The sequence below is a fragment of the Chiloscyllium punctatum genome, chromosome 13, assembly GCF_047496795.1.
Source record: "Chiloscyllium punctatum isolate Juve2018m chromosome 13, sChiPun1.3, whole genome shotgun sequence".
NCBI classification, from domain to species: domain Eukaryota; kingdom Metazoa; phylum Chordata; class Chondrichthyes; order Orectolobiformes; family Hemiscylliidae; genus Chiloscyllium; species Chiloscyllium punctatum.
This window is the reverse complement of record NC_092751.1, coordinates 107,789,057-107,810,051: the sequence shown is the minus strand read 5'-3', so window position 1 is coordinate 107,810,051 and position 20,995 is coordinate 107,789,057. Positions and strand designations below refer to the sequence as shown.

Below are 20,995 nucleotides of genomic sequence, written 5' to 3'. Positions count from 1 at the left end.
TAAATATGAAAAAGTATCACAGACTTTCGTTAAAGCGAAAATCCTTTTCGGATTCGTGAAAACAGGTACTATGTAGGTCTTTCGTAAAAGCGAATTTGCGTAGAGCGAACGTTCAAAAATTGGAGATACCTGTACATCAAATTGCACATATTGTAGTGTGGGAGGAAGAGGAGAAGATGAATCTTCAAGTTAATGTTTAGCGTATATTGCAGTGATGCTGACCATATAATTGCTACTGACTCGGAATCGATCATTGGCAATAGTTAATTAGAAAATGGAAAGACTCTGTTAAAAATATGTGACAACTGTGTCTGTTGCATTTAAACATGCTTGTGTATATCACAATGAGTAATGATCTTTTATTGATCTCAGTAACCGGCTCAGCAGAAACTACGCAGCATAGATATTGTTTTATAATGAAAATTGTAAACAATAGTGCATATTTTTTGGAAATAGATTTATCATACAAGTGAAATACAATGACATTATTGGGTGTTTGGACTTGATAATACAAGGTTTGGATTCCCACCAAACAGAGGTTCCGAGACTGCCAGGGTATATTATAATGATTTGTTTTGACCTTCTGTCACTAAGCTAGGGCGGTATGAGGTGGAGATAGCCACTCATACTTACAAATACATAAATTATAGCATACAGTTTGTCAATTTCAATATTTAGTCAGCAAAAATTATTTTGCATCTTTGTAAGTAGGAAAGTTTTCAATTATTTCATTTGGGAAAAGTGTCAGGTTATACTGTTTTAATCGCACTCAAATTTTTCATAAATTTTCAGCAATGCAAGCTGTATACTTTTTTCAAGTTAATTAAAATTTCTAATAAGACTGATTATTGTTCAGCCTCTGCAAACATTTGAAGACTCCACCAGTAGTGAGAGTCCTGAATGGGTGTTAGGTATATTGGCTGGTTGACCTATATCCACTTCTTCTCTTAGGCTGGGTATTAAGCCTGATTACAATGCTCAGTTGACTTAACCAAGGCTAAAAGTTGAACCTGGTGCTTTCTTGATCTTTATGTTAACTGACTGTTTGGAAGCTTCAACTTTTCCACTTCCTTCTCAGTGGCCCAGTAAAGGGAAGATAATTTATTTATAACACATGCTAAGTTGTTTGGATAGTATGTCATTGCAGTATTTTTTAGTTAGGTCAGAGTATTGCAAAACTGCCTGATGTAACTTCAGGCCGTTGTGTCCATGCCAGCCATCTGACACTGTCTACTTGTTTTCTGGCCCTTGACCTGTAGCCTTGTATGCAATAGTGTTTGAAGTGTTCATCTAGACACTTCCTAAATGTTTGAGAGGGTTCTAACACGCTTTCAGGCAGTGAGTTCAAGATAGTTCCCACCCTCCAGGTAAAACATAATTTCCTCAAAATCACTCTAAATCTGCCCTTACCTTAAGTATGGAGCTCTGGCTATAGACTCTTCCACTTAGGGGACTCTTCTAATCTGTCCTATCTCCGCCTCCCCCTCCTCCTCCTCCTCCTCCTCCTGCCCCCCCCCCCCCCCCCCCCAACCTAGATTTTGTACATCTTAGTCCAATCCCCTGTAAGTCTTCTGTGCTGCAGGAAAATTAGCTCCACCCTGTCTCGTCTGTCTCCATGCTCTAGCCCAGGCAATTTCCCCTCCAAGTCACTTGCCATCCTGACTTGGAAATATAGAAATATTTTTAAAATCATAGAAAATAGAAGGAGTAGCTTTTCAACCCTTCAAGCCTGCTTTGCCACTCGTTATGATCATGGCTGACCATTGAGCTCAATGCCCTACTCCTGCTGTCTCCCAATATCTCTTGATTCCCTTGGCTACAAGAGCTATATCAACCTCATCTTTGAAGAGACACAGAAAGTGGCTGAGGCCAAAATATTATGGTAGTGAATTTCACAGGCTCACTGCTGTCTGTGTGAGAAATTTCTTCTCCTCTCACTCTTAAAAGGTTTACTCCTAATGCTTATGACTCCTTGTTCTGGACTTCCCATAATCCTTCCTGCATCTAATCTATCCAACCTTGTTAAAATTTTATAGATTTCTATGACACCACCCCTCATTCTTCTAAAATCCAGTGAGTACAATCAGAAACAACTCAACTTCTCCTCATGTGTCAATCCTGCCATCCCATGAATCAGTTTAGTAAACCTTCAGTGCACTCTCACTTTTTGTCACCATTCTTTTACTGTTGATCGGTCAAACTCTTGGAACTCCCTCCCAATGCCATTGTGGGCTCTGACTAAAACCAAATGGGCTGCAGTGGCTCACGAAGGCAGCTCACCGCCAACTTCTCAAGGACAGCTGGAGATCAGGAATAAATGCTGGCCTAGCTCAACCAAGAACACTCCCTTCCCATGAATGAATTTAAAAAAATCTCTTCTGCACCCTCTCTTTTTCATCACATCATTCCAGTAGTGTATGAGATCTTGTCAAAATCCTTAATGAAATTCATGTAGATCCACCAATTGCGACCCATATCTGCACACTTGGTCACCTCCTCGAAACTTACACTCAAATTTGTAAGACATGATCTCCCCCGACAAAATAATGTTGACTATCCTTGATTAATGCTTTCCTCTCCAAGTAGAGATGAATTCTGCACCTCAGAATCTAGTTCCCCTACCCCTGGTCTGCAAGTTTTTCATTTTTCCTTACCATCCATCTTGAATAATTGTACCAAATTAGCTGCCCTTCTGTTCTCTGGCATCTCTTCAGTGGCCATCCTTTACCATTGCAAGAGCATTCTGGCCTTGCACTTTTACTGTTTCATTTTTGAAGAACTCTCATTTCTGTGATGTAGAGGTACTTGCTGTTAGTCCACTTTGACCAGTTCCTGTCTTATCATATTAAAATTGGCCTTCCACAGTCCATAACATTACTCACAATCTTGATTCTGTTCTATCTTTGTCCTTTTCCATTTCCTAAAAAGCTCACTAGACATATTTTAACTGTTCTGCCCCCTTTAAGTCCTGCACACTGATGGGGAGACTGTGACATTAAGGTAACCTAACTTGATTAATCGTTTTGCGGATGTGGGTTCAAAACATATTATGGCAGGTGATGAAATTTGAATTCAGTAAAAATGTGGTGTGAAAATCTTGTCTAATGGCAACCGTATATAAACATTGTTGTAAAAACCCACTTGATTACTGATGTCGTCTTTTAGGGAAGGAAATCTGCTGTTCCCTACCTGCTCTGGCTTCCTTGTGACTCTCGACTCTCAGCACTGTCGTTAACTCTCCGAAAAGGCCAAGCACGCCACTAGGTTTGAGGGCACTTAAGGCTGGGCATTAAATGTTGACCTAGCTACTTGCACTCATAACCCATGAAAGAGTTAAGCAAAAATTCTGAGTTAGTATTGGAAAGCTTGAAATCCCTTACAATTGTTGCTGTTATTTTTAAACTTCATTGTGATCTGCCTGCATATCTGCCCTCTGTATCTCTTGTGATTGTTTTGGGTGACTGTCGTACTCTCCTAACAGTGTGATTGCCCCTTTTATTTGTCTATAAATTTTACCCAAATGGCCTCATTTGAGGAAAACTGAAGAACTGCAGATGCTGGAAATCAGAAACAAAACCAGAACTTGCTGAAAAGTTTTGGCAAGTTAGGCAGCATCTGTGGCAAGAAAGCAGAGTTAACATTTTGGGTGTAGTGACCCTTCTTCAGGAGTTCTAAGTGTTCTAAGTAGTAAAATGAGGGTGATTGGATTGCTATACTGAGAGCTATGTGAACTCTGTGGGCTGAATAGCAGCCTCCTGACAATTATCTCTCAGACTTAATTTTGACCTGTCAGTGTAAAGTAGGCATTGTTCTTGTTTGTCTTTGCTTTATATGTATCATGGAGGGAACTACGTACATCTTTTTTTCTCAAAAAATAACTTTTGATTTCCTTTACAGAGCAACTGTGGTGAGAAGATCAGAATCCGCAAAGTGTTGATGAACTCGCCGGAGATAATTACTATTGGTCTGGTCTGGGACTCTGATCATTCTGATCTTGCTGAAGATGTTATCCATAGCCTAGGAACGTGCCTCAAGTTGGGAGATGTAAGATGACCATAGCTGTTTATTATTGCACAATAAGGGGGAAAAAAATCTAAATTCTCAAAAATATTAACAAGAACCCTAAAAGCAGATTCAGTAGGGGATTAGGTTTAATTGAAGTAAAGAAATGGCAAAGGAAAATATAGTTGGATTTAGATGCGCAATTTTCCGAAGGTCTAAAGATTAAGGAATCCAATCTAATAGATTGGAAAATTGTAAATGCTGCTATTGCATTAAGGATGAGCAAGAGGCATAACCCAGGATACTGCAGGCCCATCAGTTTGACAACAGATGTAGATAAATTTCTAGAAATGTTCAGATCGAACAGTATCGTTGTAGATTTATGATGGGTATGTCATGGTGGACTAAGTTTTATGAATTGCTTAAGACCAGTAACAAGGTGAATAGGAAATGCATTTAAACGTTGTCAAACGGGCTTCAGTTTTTTTCAGACCAAAGGGCTTCTTCTGTTTTCTGGAAGCTATAGGTATGATTCCCTGAAAGAAATTAATAGCAAAAACAAAAGTGTCCTGAATTGGTGAGTATTCAGTTATGTTGGCTGATATTTGGTTTGTGAGGTAAGGGCCACAGATTTTAGAAAAGAGTGAATGTTCTCTGCTTGGTGAGCTGTATTGGGTAGTGGTTGTGAGGAATCTGTACTCGGCTCTCAGCATTACACCATCTATAGTAATGACTTGGTTGGAATAATAGAGAAATGTACATTTTGGGAGCATGCAGTTGCAAAGGGACAGAGACTTAGTAGGTGAGAGAAGATATACAAGATGGAGTTGTGGTAGTGTGAAGAAACTACCACATTCGCTTTGCAAAAGGCAAATTTGGATGGTCACATGGTGCTGGAACTAGAAACAGTGGAAAAGCAAAAGGAATTGATACAGCAGTCGCTGTAAGTTATGAATAAGCAATATAGACGAAGACCAGTTGCATAGATTTGATATGTATTTCCCCTGACTTTAGAAATTTTCAGCTGATCTTATTGAAATTCTTAAAATGGTGAAAAAGCTTGATGATGATTGGCTAGCTGGAGAGAAGGTAATTCAATTACAGGAAAATCCAAAGCAAGGGTACAATCTTAATATTAGAGGCAGGCAGTTTAGAAGTAAAATCAAGAAGCATTTCTAAACGACAGGAATTGCATATCAGGAACTTCCCCTAAAAAGCCTGTGAATATGGGTCAATTGAAATTCTAAAGATTGAGATCAGTAAACCTTTTCTGATATACATTTGTTCTGAGAATGTGAGTGTTACTTGTTAGGCCCATGTTTGTTAATTAAATCATAGTATCAACTTATATGGATGAGTGATGATTCAACTCGATTTATATCTCATTTAATGGAATTTCAGACTAGCTTCATGGGCAGAATAACCAGTTTTTGTTCCTACGCACTGTTGTTTGATTATCAAAGTTATGCAATTAAATCTTTGTGCATTTTTCATTTATTTGAACATTCATTTTGCGGACATTTAACTTTTACAAAGACTAAAACCAATCAAATAATTTATTAGATGGTTAAAACGTCTATGAGTATTTGCAGTAATTTAAATTATGTTGTGTAAATCAGTTGTTCACATAATCCAATGCAGTAATCTTAGTTCTAATGCAGAAACAAAAACAAAAGTTGCTGGAAAAGCTCAGTAGATCTGGCAGCTACTGTGCAGAGAAATCAAAGATAACATTTTGGGTCCAGAAACCCAATGTTAACTCTGATTTCTCTTCACAGATGCTGCCAGACCTGCTGAGCTTTTCTACAACTTCTAATTATGTTTTTGATTTACAGCATCTGCAGTTTTTGGGTTTTTTTATTTAGTTCTAATGCAGTTCTTTGATTTGAGTTAGTGCTGCTTCCTTTGCCTCTCATCATTTGAAGTGCAAGTAATTTGTTAATATTATAGCTTTATAACCTAGTTTATAAAGAACTATTCATTTATAACTCTAAAATTTATTATTCCGATTAAATCACAGAATGATTTTGGAGCCATTTGGCCAGTCATGCCTTCAAACAAGGATCATTACAAGTGTCAATCTCCTTTTTTCCCCTTATCCTTGCACACTATTTGTATTCAAATAATTATCCACCCTCTTGAATTCCTCAATTGAACCTGGCTCCACTATGTTTCATATCCAATATGTGAAAACATTGTCATCTTTACCACATTTAAACCTCTCATTCTTGTTCCCTTACCAGGCAGGAACAACTCCTCCCCATCTACTCTATCCAGCTTGCGCATGGTTTTGAAAACCTCTTCTCTCCAAGGAGAGCAGTCCTGACTTCTTCCATTTACCCTCATAACTGCAGTTTCTCATTCTTAGAACCATTCTCATAAACCTCTTCTGCACTCTCTCCAATGCATTCACATCTTTCCTCTAATGTGATGCCCACAACTGTACACTGTACACCAGTTATAGCACATGTCTTAGAGGTTCAACATCAAATCCTTGCTCTGTACTCTATGCCTCTTTTAATAAAGCCAAGGACATTAATTGCTATTTCCACCTGTCTCGCACCTTGAATGATCTAATGGAATTAGTAGAACATTCGGAGTTCATGTAGGCATGGAAGTGGCATGTGTTTGTGGTTTTAGGTCATTTTTATTTTGACATTTGCCCACAATCTCTATGGTGGAGATTGGCATTGAAGTTACTGACGAGCAATCTACTTGATATTTTGAACATTTCTTTTGCATTTTAAGGTCAGTTTTGGCTGCAAAAGATTACAGGCTAATTCATTTGAAGGCATTCGTTATTGGAAAAATACTATTGAACTAATGTACTGCTTCACCATTTAGTAACATGCATTGCACCATTTCTGTGAATGTTATGCATTACTGTGGCTCATGAGCCAGCTTAGGTGCTATTGTAGATTAAAATGTACAGGCCACAATGTATTTATGTCCACTGCTTATTAGTGTCTGAATTGTGTTTGCACTTTGTAGATTTAGCAAAAGATTTGCTAGTTTCCATTTTTGTGCCATTTTTCAATTCTCTTTATAGAAAATGAGAATATCTGTTTGCTGTTGCCTTAGCAACACAAGCTTATAGCTTTTTAAAATGTAATTGTACTGAATGGAAACATTTAAGACAATGAATGTAGATCAGAAATTTAGAAAAAGGTCTGGGAGTATCCATTGATTGCACTGCATTTTTCTCTAAACAGTCGTTGTCAGGTCTGGAATGCAGAAATAAAATCAGTGAAGAACTGATTAAATAACTCAGCAGTCACAGCATTTGTTATGGCAACTGTCTGTTCCTTTTTATTAAGTTGCCTTGCCAATTTGAATCTATTTTCCACATTCCATGGCTGATTGTCATGTGTTTTTTCAATACAGTGGAAAAACTACTGCAAAATAAAAACCCTTTCTGAATTTAAAAATGAAATACATTATATGTTTCTGGGTCCAAATTCAGATTACAAATAGAAATCATATTTCACCAATTCTACAATAGAATTGTAAATGTAGACTCCGTCCACTGCCTAGAATCTCTATTGATCATATAAAGGTTTTAATGTGGTTGACAAAGACCCAGCATTCAGTCAGTGCCATTAAAGGCACAAATATTGAAAAGCATAAAATGTATTAACACAAAATCATCTTTTTTAATTTAGAGTTGTCCCCACCACCACCACCCCCCCCCCCCCCCCCCCCCCCCACCTCTTAGTTTGAGGCTATCACAGTTTTCTCTCAGCGAGACTTAACTGAGACAGAAAGAGTATACCAAGGAGTGCAGAAATCTCACAGCATTTATGGTCCTCTCAGATCTTTTATTTCCAGCTATGCATCCACACACTCTTGGGTTCTAATTCCCTTGTTAATGAACAGTGGCCAGTTAACCCTTGGGTAATTTGTGGAATGTTTAGGAGCCTTGATGTCTGCAACATTGTATTGTTTCCAACAAGGTCATACAGTGGGCATAAACAGCACCCCATGCTCTTAAATTGAAACATTGACTAGCGTATAAAACGCTTGATTTCAGGTAATTCAGTCAATGTTTTATCTTGTTCATTGGTTGATAGACTAAGATTTGTCATTTTGCTTTCTGAAAAGCGCAAATAACTAAAGCGGCAATTGACATAATCTCTTACCATTGTAAACAAGGCTGATTAGACATAGCCTGCCATAATTTAATCTGTCTTTTATTGGATATCCTTTGTATTTTGCAGCTTTTCTATCGGGTGACAGATGATAAAGCTAAACACACAGAGCTCTATTTGGTAGGGATGGTGTGTTACTATGGTAAACACTATTCTACCTTCTTTTTCCAAACAAAAATTCGCAAGTGGATGTATTTTGATGATGCCCATGTGAAAGAGGTAGGAGGTCTTTACCTAAAATGCTGCATTATTGTCATTGATGTTTTTTTTCAAGAGACATTAAATTCTTGGCCTCCAAATAACTGATCACCTAGAGATGAATAAAGCTCATTATTAAGATAACTGTGACAGCCGTGACTTTAGCCATCTTATGCTTTGCTTATAACTTTATTTCCCATGTGCATGATTTAGAATGTTGTTTGAACTGTAAATTATGACAACTGTGTGAAAGAATGTGAGCCATTCCCCTGCCACCCCCTATATGTATAAAAACACATGCATAATGAAGGTGTGTGGAATGGTCGGAACATTTTCCCTCTCAGTAATTTCATCTGAATGCTGCAATGTTTAATTCAGAACCATGCCACCTGTAGGATTTGCTAGTTGTATGCAATATTAACTAAATACTTCTGTGACAATGCAACCTTTTTCTTCTACGTTCCTCCTACTTTTACCTCTATATGTAATTCTCAGTTGAGATTGCCAATTGAAAATAGTTGCTCTTCTTCCTTTTTACATAAAAGCATCTGACCCAAATTAGGAATGAGTACCCTGTTTGTTACTGTTGCAAGGAGCTTTAGCTCCAGATCCCACAAACGGTCAGAAATAAATTAGCATGTAACATGACTAAGTACAGTTTAAGTTTTATGAAGGCCATATTTTTAGACATTTTTGGATTATGAATGCCAGTTTAACAAAAATTGAAACAGTTCGTGCGGATAAGGCAGTACAGTAACAAATCCAGTGTTGCAATTCTTCATACTTTTGATTTAGATTGGACCCAAGTGGAAGGACGTACTGACCAGATGCATTAAGAGCCACTATCAACCGTTACTACTTTTGTATGCAGATCCGAGAGGCACTCCTGTGTCTGTACAGGATCTGGCCCTAGCAGATTCTCACCAGTACAGGACCTGTTATGACAGCGAAGATTCAGGTAATTATAACTTCAAAATTTTCAAGACATTAAAGAGATATTTACAGGAATAGTTTCAGGGATGAGGACTTCAGTTACTTGAATGGGTTGGAGAAGTTGAATCGTTCTCCTTGGAGAAGGAAACATTGAGCAGAACTTTGGTGGAGGTTTTCAAAATCATCAGGCACCTGGACAGATTGTGAACTATGGGGAGATTGTACAAAACTTCAAAAGGACAAAGTTTAGCGGCATGGGCAAACAAGTATTAGATGCAGAAACGGAGAAGTGATTCATTATGGTAGGAAGAATATGGAGAGATAATATAAAATCAAGACCAGAGCTCTAAAGGGGGTGCTGAAGTTATGGTGCACAAATCATTGAAGGTAGCAGGACAAGTTGAAAGAGCAGTTAAATAACGTGCAGCATCTGAAGCTTTATTAATAGAGATGTAGAGTCCAAAAGCTAGGAAGTTATATCGATCTCAACTGCAGTTCTGGAAAGAAAGCATTACAGAAAGTGCAGAAAAGTTGAATGAAAATGGTTCCAGGGTGAGAAACTTCAATTAAGTAGGTGGATTAAAGATTTTAGGACTGTAAGCATTAATATAAAGTGACAAGAGATCCAAAGATGACGGAAGAAGCCATTTTTCATCTAACAGCTGTTTAGATCTGGAATGCACTATCTAAAAGATAGATGCAGACTACTGCACTCTTCTCTTTCAAAAGAGAGCTGTAGGGGGAAACTAAAGGAGGAAAAATGTTGGGGCTTTGGTGTAAAGGCAGGACATTGGGATTAATTCAACTGTTGTTAAAGCGATCATAAATTAAATAGTCCAAAGCGGGTGACACGGTGGCACAGTGGTTAGCACTGGTGCCTCGCAGCGCCAAGAGACCCGGGTTCAATTCCCTCCTCAGGCGACTCTGTGTGTGGAGTTTGCACATTCTCCCTGTGTCTGCATGGGTTTCCTCTGGGTGCTCCGGTTTCCTCCCACAATCCAAAAATGTGCAAGTTAGGTGAATTGACCATGCTAAATTGCCTGTAGTGTTAGGTGAAGGGGTAAAGGTAGGAAAATGGGTTTGGGTTACGCTTCGGCGGGTCGGTGTGGACTTGTTGGGCCAAAGGACCTGTTTCCACACTAAGTAATCTAATCTAATCTAATCTAATCTAATTTGCTTCTGGACTGTCACATTCTACAATTGTATAATTATTCACGGGTGAATAAAATCTCTCTAGTTGAATTTGATTCAACATGGACGTTTTGAGGAACAGGACTGTCAGAATATTTTAATTCCAAATTCTCTTCCAAACCACAAACCATCCCAATTTGGGAATAAATTACTGTTCCTTCATTGTTCCTGGATCAAAGTCCTGAAGTTTCCTATCTCTCAGCACCAAATGGACTGCAACATTTCAAGATGTTGACTCTCCACCACTGACTCAAAGGAAAATTTGTATGGGAAAAAAATACTTGACTTATGATCATTTGACTATATTTAATGAATTAATCCTTAAACATTGACATATAAATATCGCTTTTATGTTGTGAAATTGTTTTCATACCTTGTGAAATGATCAGTTTTTCCAAATGTTCACCAACAGTCGATTGTAACTTTTTGTTCTTGGGAATATTTGACTTGACGAGTGAGAGTCAGCTTTGTCTTTCCCTTTGTAAAAATGCCTCAAACCTTCTCAGGCTTTTTTGAAGGTTGTTCAGAATGCCATCAATAGAGTCGTGAGAGCAAATCGTCTGCTTGTTTGTAGTCCTAAAATAGAATTAGGCAATGCCCACAAACAAAACACTCTGACAATACACTAGAAATGCACAATTGTTAGATGCCCTGCCAGTGTTCCTGAGATGTATCATTTTGTTCCCCAGTCTGTACTGTTATCTGGTTTAGTTTGCTCTTCAGTTACCCTTTACACTCTTGGGCTGTGAACCGCAAGCCAGGCACAAGAGAATGTTGGGTAATGGCAGAATATCAGGCCTGATCATTGCACTGACTGACAAGACTACAATAAGAATGAGTCACTGTCTTAGAAGTAATATATCACAAGGCACCAGAGGGCAACAGGTGCCAAAGGAATGCACTCAAGTAAAAGTTGTTAAGAGGAGTTGTTAAATGTATATTCCACTTGTGCTCATTTGTTACCCCACATTTGCTGTGTCCAATCAATGTCCAGACCAATACATTCGCAATCAAAGATTACAAACCTTTCATTACCATTCTTTGTAGTCTTCTTTATTACTATTTAGAGTCTTGAGATTGAGCTTTGCTTAATTCTGGTTTATGATTTTCCAGATGATGTAAACTGAATCATGGGGCAAGTTTGTGTGTGAAGTGTTTATTTGCTAAGCATAGTGTTTAGGTTTTCTTTCCTTTTAATTAATTTCAATGTGCTCACCTTTATTAGTTTTTTTTAAGCTGTTCTTTGAAAATTGCGGAGTTTGAAAGCCTTGTATGTAGATTAAGAATTGATTCATGGATGCCTGATTGTTGAACAGTGAAAATATTTGTGTTCCCTCTGCTAAATTTCATCCCCTTGAAAATGTTTGCCAAAACTAGTGACCCAAAGCCAATTTAGATGGCAGATGAAACAGCAATTTGTGATGAGTTGTGGATAGTCTTACTGAATGATTTTATGGCTTTCCTTTTCGTAGGAAGAGAACCATCTATATCGAGTGACAGCAGAACAGATTCTTCTAATGAGAGCTACCATTACAAACACAGTCATCATGAATCTGCGATCAGCCATTTCTCCTCTGAGTCGCAGGGTACAGTGATTTATAACATGGAGATTGATACAGCCTCTCAAAGCAGCAGGGACACAGGTACTATAAATTTATAATTGAAGTGTAGCCCAAAGAATAGAAAATCAATATTTGCAGTACAGATCCTGGCAAAATGCACTAAATTAAAATAATAAAGGATTGTAATTTCAGCAATGGAAATTTTACTGTGGATGCTACAAATTGAAATGTTGTAAAAGCTGAGAATAAATTGATGCAATTCTCTTAAATTTACAACTCACTGAATGAGCCTTTAGAATTCTTCAGACACTTTGGAGATATAAGTAATATTTTATGAGTATATGTCCTGTTGAAGTTCTTGAAACTTGAATTTCCCTTTTTTAATCAAATCAGCTAATGCTGTCTTTTAATGTTTTGCAGTATGGAATTAATTTGGTAGCTAGAATTAAAATAGTCAAATCAGCCAAAATAATCTGCACAAAGCCTGGAGAGCTGTTAGGATGTCAGTGATCTGGTCACTATAACAGTTTGATTACCATGTCTGTTTGCTGCACTTTGATCAGTTACATTTTACTCGTTGGTTTTGATCATGCTTAAATGGGTCACTGCTTGCCATGCCATGGTGAGCCTGGCAGAAAACGGGAACAGGGATTGGGGAACGTCTTTGTTGGGAAGTGAGATTTTTCTAAAGAGGCTGCAGGTAACTCAGCAAGTGTTGAATGTTCTCTGGCATTTGATCAAAATAAGTGATGCACAGGCTCAACAAGTAGTTCTTGTGTAAAGGGTTCTCGGAATAGCTCTGGAACCAGCTCACCATTGTAATGATGAGCAATCAAACACATAGTTCAAGGTGCGTTGAGATGACAAGATTGAAAGATTTTAGCTTATTTGGGGAGGGAGCTGGAAATAATGGCATGTGTAGATTTTGTAGCCAGACCATTATTTGTCAAAGGCTATTATAACACCAGTCTTACAACTGAAGTAAATTATGACTAGTCCAGAACTAGACAACAGATAAGCACAGAGGTCCCGAAGACGTTCACAGAAGTAATGGTCAGATAACTGCTCCCGTGTGTAGCAAAGCAGTTCCCCTGCATTTTAAATGTTTTGTTCATAATCTCTGTCTTTAATCCTAAAAAAATCTAATCGAAAAAGGAGTAATCTGCACACTTCCAGGAGCTGCTGTTATGTCTGCAGGTGGTGTCACCACCAATCAGTCTGTTGGTGAGGAAATGAAGGGCCAAGGAGAGGGGCCTACACATTGCAGGGGAAGAGAAATTGTTGCTGCAGGTACCACTGCTATCATTGTGGGATAGTGGAGCCAAATGTGGGTGATTCCTTTGAACCGGTCAATAATGAATAAGATTAGAGAAAGAAGGTACACTTGGACCACAGACAGGACAAGGCAGAGTAATGGAAATTTGTGACATTGGTTTGGATTTCTTTGTAGTAGTGATGGGAGCCTGATTGAAGAAATGGTGTGGATTTCTCAGTCAGTTGGGTTGAACACATTTGGCCATGATGATGGGATTTCATTGCATGTTAAGTAAATGGCTGACTACCTTTTTAAAGATAAAAGTCTGCTAATGTGTATACAATTTTAGTTTGAGGGGTGTTTAATATTTAGTGCACAAATGCAACCTGACTTGAGAAGCTTGGAATAGATAGGAAGGTATAGTTAGGAAAATTTTCATAGAAATCTGAAACAGCTACTGAAATATTATATTTGAGGATGCTTATTTGCTTTCCTGGTAGTGAGGAGAGCTCAGTTACTTTCAGATATGAGGTCACTAACTACAGTATAATTACAGCGATTGTTTGATAATGCAAGAGAGTTATGATCATGCAACATGGTTCATGTCATTGTCATTATTAGGAACATTGTATTAGTCAGTGAGTTGGAGGCAGAGAATCAATTGAGCTTTCCCTGCCATGTTCAGTTCTTTTTAAAAGTTAATGCTTTTGACCTGAGAAATTGATATTTTGTCATCATATAGACAGTGAATCTAATCATCAATCTCCTTTCAAAAAAGGGATTTCTGTGGATAGAAGACGGAGTTCCAGCCGACCAAGGCACCCTGATAATCGAGAGAAGACAGAGAAATTAGATGAAGTTCCATCCTGTGGTTATCATAGTGAAGGTAAGGAAAGAAATCTGTCTAGAGCCCTGTTGCAAAAGTGCCACGAATTACAAATGCTGTGTAGTGGGTGCTTGTAAATAGTAGAGTGTTGTTCCTATGCATGCTTTAGCCTTTCTGTCTTTCATGTCTATAGGTGAAACGCTGAAAGAGAAGCAAGCCCCAAGAACTGGACCAAAACCACCTACTAGTAGATTGAAGGACTTCAGAGAAACTATGAGCAATATAATTCATAATCGACCTTCTCATAACCAAGACCCAAGTAACAGCAAATCATTTCCAGCAAAAACAACAGAGCCTGTAGATAATGACAGTTTTCGAATGTCAGGTGGACAGTCACGAGACTGGGAAACAGAAAGCACCAGCAGTGAATCCAAATCAAGCTCGTCGAGCAGGTCAAAAACGTACTTGTGGAAACCCAAACGAGAAGTTCTCAATATTGATAGCATTTTTACAAAAGAGAAAAGGAGGGGTCCATGTTATATGCAGTTGAATACAACACCCGAGGATGACATAAAAGATTGTAACCACAATAAGACTGAAAGTTCAATCGGGGTTGGGAGTGCTGCTTTGACACTGGACAACACACAGAATGGAGGAAAAGGTGTAAACTTAAATAATGACAGATATGAAAAGGCTGGGTGTCCTGGTAAAAGTGTGCAACAAGCAGGACTCCATAGTTCAGGAGAAAATGAATGTTTCATTCAGAGAATGGAGTCTGGTTATGAGAGCAGTGAGCGCAATAGCAACAGTCCAATAAGTTTGGATGCTTCAGTTACTGATGGGATTCCTGGTGGAGTACAAAACTCTAGTGCCAATCCTTTCAGGTAAATCAGTCATCTGGTTAGAACTTTTTGATTGTTGGAGCTGGAGATCAGATTTAATTTTGCTTTACAGTGTATGTTTAAACAGATATTTTCAGAAATTGCCTCTGACGCTTCTATTAACATACTTTTTTCCATTATCATTATTTTAAAATCTTCAATCGTACCAAGTGCCCAGCCAAGCATCGCATACCTTTAATATGGGCTGCACATTTCTTCATACCCAAATGGGATTAGACCATAGGATTCTTTGACTGGCAGATCAGATTGAAGGATAATTAACTTCTCACTTTCTATAGTTAGTACACATATTACCAAAATGAATTATTCATTTTGGAAACAGGACTTGCATATTTGAGTTTACATGATACAAACAATTTAATTTGATGTCACAAGTTAGAAACATTGCTCTATCACAATGACTCTACATGTACAAACTAAATAAATTATAGCTGTCCAATCATGATTATCATAAAAATACTGCTTTGCTTTTATGCCTGTAATTTGACCTCTATTTGAATATTACACTTCTGTTAGCCTGTAGCCTCAATTTGTTTTCGCTTCCAACATACCAGTGATAATTGCTGTTATCTGACAGTCTAAGTGGCCAATTATGTGATGCACAGTGAATGTCAATTTCTTTGAAGCATTGTGTGTTATGCTCTATTTATAGGGAAGCAAATCCCAAGAAGCCTATCAGTTCTGGTCCTTCATGGAAAACTGTTCCCAAGTCAAAGAGTAGCAATGCCTTACAGCAGGAGTCATCAGCAGCCTCAAAGAGCTGGGTGAACATGCAGCAAAGTTTCAGTAAGAAAGTCTTTTGTACCCTAATTCTGTATGCATCTTTTTTTCCAATGGATTGAAAGTGTTAAGTGAAAGTGTACTAACAAAATGACATCAACTTTTTCCCCTTTCACCACTTAAAAATGTGAATTTTTTTCAAGAAATGGTTTTTAAAGTAACTGTGTTTTACCCATTTGAACATGCTTGTAATAAGATGTTGAAATGTTTCCTGATGAGCTTGACCATCATTTATTGATGAAAGAAATTTTGCTTGGTTGTTGATTTTCTAAGTTTAAAAATGAAGCAGTGTGTTCCCTGACTTTTGATATGGATCCATTGATTTAGCTCACTGACCAGTAATTAAGAGAAAATGTGCATATTGTGCAAATCCTTCCATTTCTCCTCTTCCAACAATTAATAATTTGTATTAGATATTATTATATCTTTACAAGAATAATGTAATGTTCCTTTCTACTGGACTTCAAATTGAATTGTATTCCAAGAGCCAAGAATTATGGAAAGCCTACACTTTTTAAGGAATTGAATTAAACAGGTTTGTTAATGCCAGAGGGAATTATATCTCAGTCACCCCACAGAAGCTAACCTGATGTGACCTTCCAGCATTTGCATGCCTTGGTTTATCAGGAATTGGACTGACTTGCCTCAAGCTTATTTTATTTTGTACTTCGAGGAAAGAGGAGATATTATGTTTGATTTCAACTCTGGTTCCAGAGCAACGGGGTGATGCTCTGTCACTGCTCACCCTCTTTGCATTTAGCAAATACTCTTTAGATTAACTCTCTGATATTTGCAGCAGTTAGTGATTTTGAATCACTTTTTTACAATAGACATATTGAAGTTGCACATACTCATGACTGCTACCAGGACGTCGCCAGGGATTGAGTTCAGTGTGCATCTCATGCTTAACATTCACCATCCAGCACATGTTATTTAACCTAACCAGATGACGCTGCCATTTGTGTACCACTCAAGCCTCCCCCTTATCTTTGTTCACCTAACAACAGAATCCCCCTTCCTTATGTGTTTATTTTGATTTTTCATAAAAGCATCTGTAATAGGGTCTTTCAGGTTTGTGCACTTTGAACTGCTAAAATTACTGATGTGGCACAGCAGCCACACCAATTTTATGTTTTTACCGTGCTTCCCCAAACAAAATCTTTCAAGAATTCCATTGTTGGTCTTACAGTCCATTGTGTTCCTGCTTTTTTTAAAACCAATTATTTTATGGAACCACCTCAGCTTTGACTGCAATACATCAAATGCCAGGAAATTGCTTTTACAATCTCGTGGTCAGCTGGTGCAGCTATTGGTGCTACCACAACGAACCAGCCACAAATGATGTGAATATGGAATGTTGCCAGAGCTAAGTATTTTAGTTAAACAGTTCCCAGTGGGATTGCAAGAATCTACAAACAAATGATTTTCATTTTCAGAAACAGCATAGAGAGAACCATTGAGCTAAATCACCTACCCAATCACCTCCTTTTTGTGGGCCTGTGTTTAAGTTCACAGACTTAGCCAGCCTGCTGTCAGGGTGTTTACAACTTAGTTTGGACCTTGCTCCTGTTTCTAACTTGAAGTTGATTGCCAGGCTAACAGGATTTAGGATTAGTAGACACTCAGTTGTAGTGTGGGCTGCACTATGGTGCTGTTCTAGTGGCTCCACTTGTCTGACTGTAGTGAGCAGCAGCTGTGTCAAGTATTTTTCAACTTTTTGGGAAGTATGTAATCTTCCCCTCTGCTTTGTCTCCTCTGTCAACTGGCTTATAGCTCCCCAATAGTTCAGCTTGAAGTCATTATTCTTGTCTCCCAGACACTGAAATGTTGACTTGACTATAATAATTTTCATTTGATTTTGTTTTATTTTTAAAAACGTAAACTTTATGAATTCTCTACTTCTATGCAAAGCCATACTTGCATCTGTTTCTGGTAATCCTCCTGATATGACACAGCTGTCCCCAGAATGCGAGTATTCACTGACATGGCTACTTTGGGTCACAGTGAGTGACTTAGCAATGTTTCCCAGATTCCTGGATGGTGCAAGTTGATGTTTATTGGTCTTTTACTTGTTTTTCTAGCCAGGTCCTCCAGCCTCCTACAGAACTGGAGTAGTGAATAATTCACTGCAGGAGAAACATGCACCATCTAGTGGCGGTGAAATCCTATAAACTCTTCCTCATTCAGGCCACACTTTATGCACTGAGCATCTTACAGGGAGAAATCAGCAATTGTAACTAAGTGAAAGTCACTCATAGAAGTTGATTAAGTGTTTGAAGATTTATTAACTTGGAACTTAATCTTTATGTTAGGAATATCACGAGGTAGCATGTTGCAACTTGTCATGTGGTTCATTTCACCAGAATAAAAGAGCATTGCTAAAATGTAGCCAGTGCACAAACTCTGCAACTTACCACAGTAGCCGCTCAAAAATATTAGCTCAGAGTTGGATATGAGAATGTGATGATTTGTATTCGGGCTGTTGTGTTTGTCATATTTGGGGTTTAGAAAAGTGCAGTTGCTCAAGAGGGGGTTTGGAGTTGCTTGAGAATGGTGCTGGGTTCCTGCACGTCAGACATCTAGGCTGCTTCTGAAAGTGGCCTTCACAGAAGACCTCCTTAACATTTTGATGCTTCCATCAGAACTTTTCAACAAGTCATTCTTTGTGCTACCATACAGTGATCTGATTCCCTTCCAATCTTCTTTCACACTGCCCTGCATGGTTAATGAGAATGCCAGTTGGACATTGCAGCAGATTTGACGTGGTTTCATGTTGATCAGATTTTGCAAACTTGTCAACAGGTAGAAAATTCAAGCAAATTTCGGGTGTAATCTATAGCAATTTTCTTGTTTCAGTGAAACCAATATTATACAATGACGTGCAAGTCATATCTCAAAATGAAATGGAATCTATCTATAATTTTTATCTGTAATTTCCTCCCTATTATTAATCCTCCTTGCTATCATTAATTCTCCTCCCTTCCTCACCCCCCACCACTGCCAAAACATTCTCCCAGATTTGCAGTGCTTTTTATTTCAATAAAGTAAATCTGAAAGGCTATTACAACTCTTCAGTTCTGCTTTAAAAAATTACAAAAACAGAAGTAGAGACTCAGGATAAGTGAATGATCATTTAGAACGGAGTCAAAGAAAAATTTAGTTTCCTTTAATGTTCTTATTTGGAACAGATACGCAAACTGTTGACAGATATTTTCAGAAGCTGAAAGCACACTGCTTTATTGCCATCACAGCTGACTTTCTGATTACTTGTGATTGTTTACACTGTCGCCACTCCTTAAATGAAAAACTATTTGGGTGTTGTTGGAGCTTGGCAAAGAGCTAGAAAACTAGACAGGAAAACACACAAACTAGAGAAGTATCTGCCAACCACTTTTGAGCATCACTGAATGAGGCATGTGGGGGCCAACAGTGTGCGTAATCCAGAGAGTCTGTTCCAGCTACCTCCTCAAAAATCACCGGCCTCACCTAGGGATGGGGGCAGAGTCTGTGGCTCCACTATTAGACAATTCACCCACCACAGAGTTCAAGACCCTGTAGTGGAAACAAGTCATCCTCGACTCTGAGGGACTACCAAAGGAGATGACTATGGCAAGCTCAAAGTCTATCTCAGCCTTAAATATATTCAGTGATGGGACATGCAAGACCCACTGAGGTAAAGAACTCCAAAGATTTACAACATTTTTTGTGTAGAAATTTGCACAAAACATGAGCAACACAATTTCTTTTTCAGTAGATGAGCAGTTTCTGGCTTGAATTGTGCTTGAAAAAAGATTACACTGTATTCAGACAGAAGAGAAAATTCTGGTGATAATTTGTTGGGATGCGTTTACTACTTGTTGAGGTTCTGTTTCATCCTGTGTGGATACTTAGGGAGCTATCCCTGCTCCTGAATATTAGAATATTAGCTAAATGTCTCTGCTGTTGATTATTTTCTTAGTGCAATGCAACATCTGCCTCTAAGGAATGATTTGTGAAACTGATGAGAAAACAAGGCTATTCTTGACACAAACGTCCTGTACCAGAATCTCTCACCATATCATACATGGGTCATTTAAATCAGTAACCTGTTGTTGTGGCTTTCAGACTGGACAGAGTATTTTGCAATGATGGCAGTCTTTGCTAAGCTTCTTTAACTGTTAATTTAAACAACTGAAAGCATCATTACTTTTGCTAAGGTGATGACATTAGTGTAAATCAAACAGGTTGGGCCACTCAAAGTTCTCATTTTATTTTGTGTTTACTAACTTGAAACTGTTGAGCTGTAACATTTAATTAAAATATTTTCAATTTGTGTTTTCCTCCACTGACCTGTCACAATTACTGGTGTGTTCTAGTGCAGTGGCTGTTTAGTCTATTGCGTCTGCACCAGTTCTGCAATGAGCATTATGACTTTGTGCCTCTTCTCTATACCATTGCACTGTGTTTCAATTTCAATAACATCTAATACAACCTTGAATGCCTCACTTGAATCTGACTCCGGCACACTTTCAGGTTGTGTGACCTGAACCACTCGGTGTGAGAGATATAATTTTTCATATTGTATTTGCTGCTTTTGCAAATCTTCTTACATGTGCATCTTGATCTTGATCCTTTTGAGTGAGAAAAATACTGTATGCAAAAACAGATCTGTATACTTTTATGAGTTTTAACATCTGCTTCAAATAGATGAAAACTATAGTCAGCCTGTGCGAAGTGAGTTGGATGAGTTGGAAGAGGAGATTAAAAGGAAAACTAAAGAGGAGGAACTAAGAAGAAAGAAACTGAGGGAAAAGGAAGCAACTATGGTCTTCAATCCCCGGCCAAGCAAATTCATGGACTTAGATGAGCTGCAAAATCAAGGTGAGTGTTTGGCAAGAGGGTGAGGGCATGTGGTAGAAAGAGTTAATCTGGCAGGGTACTGAGGGTGTAGTTGAGGCAATCAGTAGTGATTTGGAGGTCATGTTCATAGTTACCCAGGAATTAGAGAAGCCTTTTAATCCTCCTAGCTTTTCATGGGCAGTTACTAAACATATACTGGATTAGTGGTGCTGGAAGAGCACAGCAGTTCAGGCAGCATCTGCTGTGCTCTTCCAGCACCACTAATCCAGTATTTGATTTTCAGCATCTGCAGTCATTGTTTTTACCTAGTTACTAAACATAGGTGAGTTGGAACTCTGCAAATTATCTAACTTTATTGA

The 20,995-nt window shown here is 38.3% G+C and overlaps 1 protein-coding gene and 1 long non-coding RNA gene across 4 annotated transcripts in view; one reads left to right on the top strand and one right to left on the bottom strand.

The window, feature by feature from the left end:
* The window catches only part of LOC140484763 (uncharacterized), a 32,184-nt gene extending 20,967 nt beyond the window's left edge, over positions 1–11,217 (bottom strand). Inside the window, exon 1 of the long non-coding RNA XR_011962323.1 lies at positions 10,846–11,217. This is a non-coding gene — a long non-coding RNA (uncharacterized lncRNA). The remainder of the gene's footprint in view (positions 1–10,845) is intronic.
* Positions 1–20,995, top strand: part of usp54a (ubiquitin specific peptidase 54a) — a 135,132-nt gene that overhangs the window by 95,963 nt on the left and 18,174 nt on the right. For all 3 annotated transcript variants that reach the window (XM_072583575.1, XM_072583576.1, XM_072583577.1), the window contains 8 exons: positions 3,898–4,044; positions 8,220–8,369; positions 9,144–9,306; positions 11,945–12,115; positions 14,068–14,175; positions 14,309–14,999; positions 15,670–15,803; positions 20,484–20,657. In XM_072583575.1, coding sequence (XP_072439676.1) covers positions 3,898–4,044; positions 8,220–8,369; positions 9,144–9,306; positions 11,945–12,115; positions 14,068–14,175; positions 14,309–14,999; positions 15,670–15,803; positions 20,484–20,657 — 1,738 coding nt within the window. The remainder of the gene's footprint in view (positions 1–3,897; positions 4,045–8,219; positions 8,370–9,143; positions 9,307–11,944; positions 12,116–14,067; positions 14,176–14,308; positions 15,000–15,669; positions 15,804–20,483; positions 20,658–20,995) is intronic.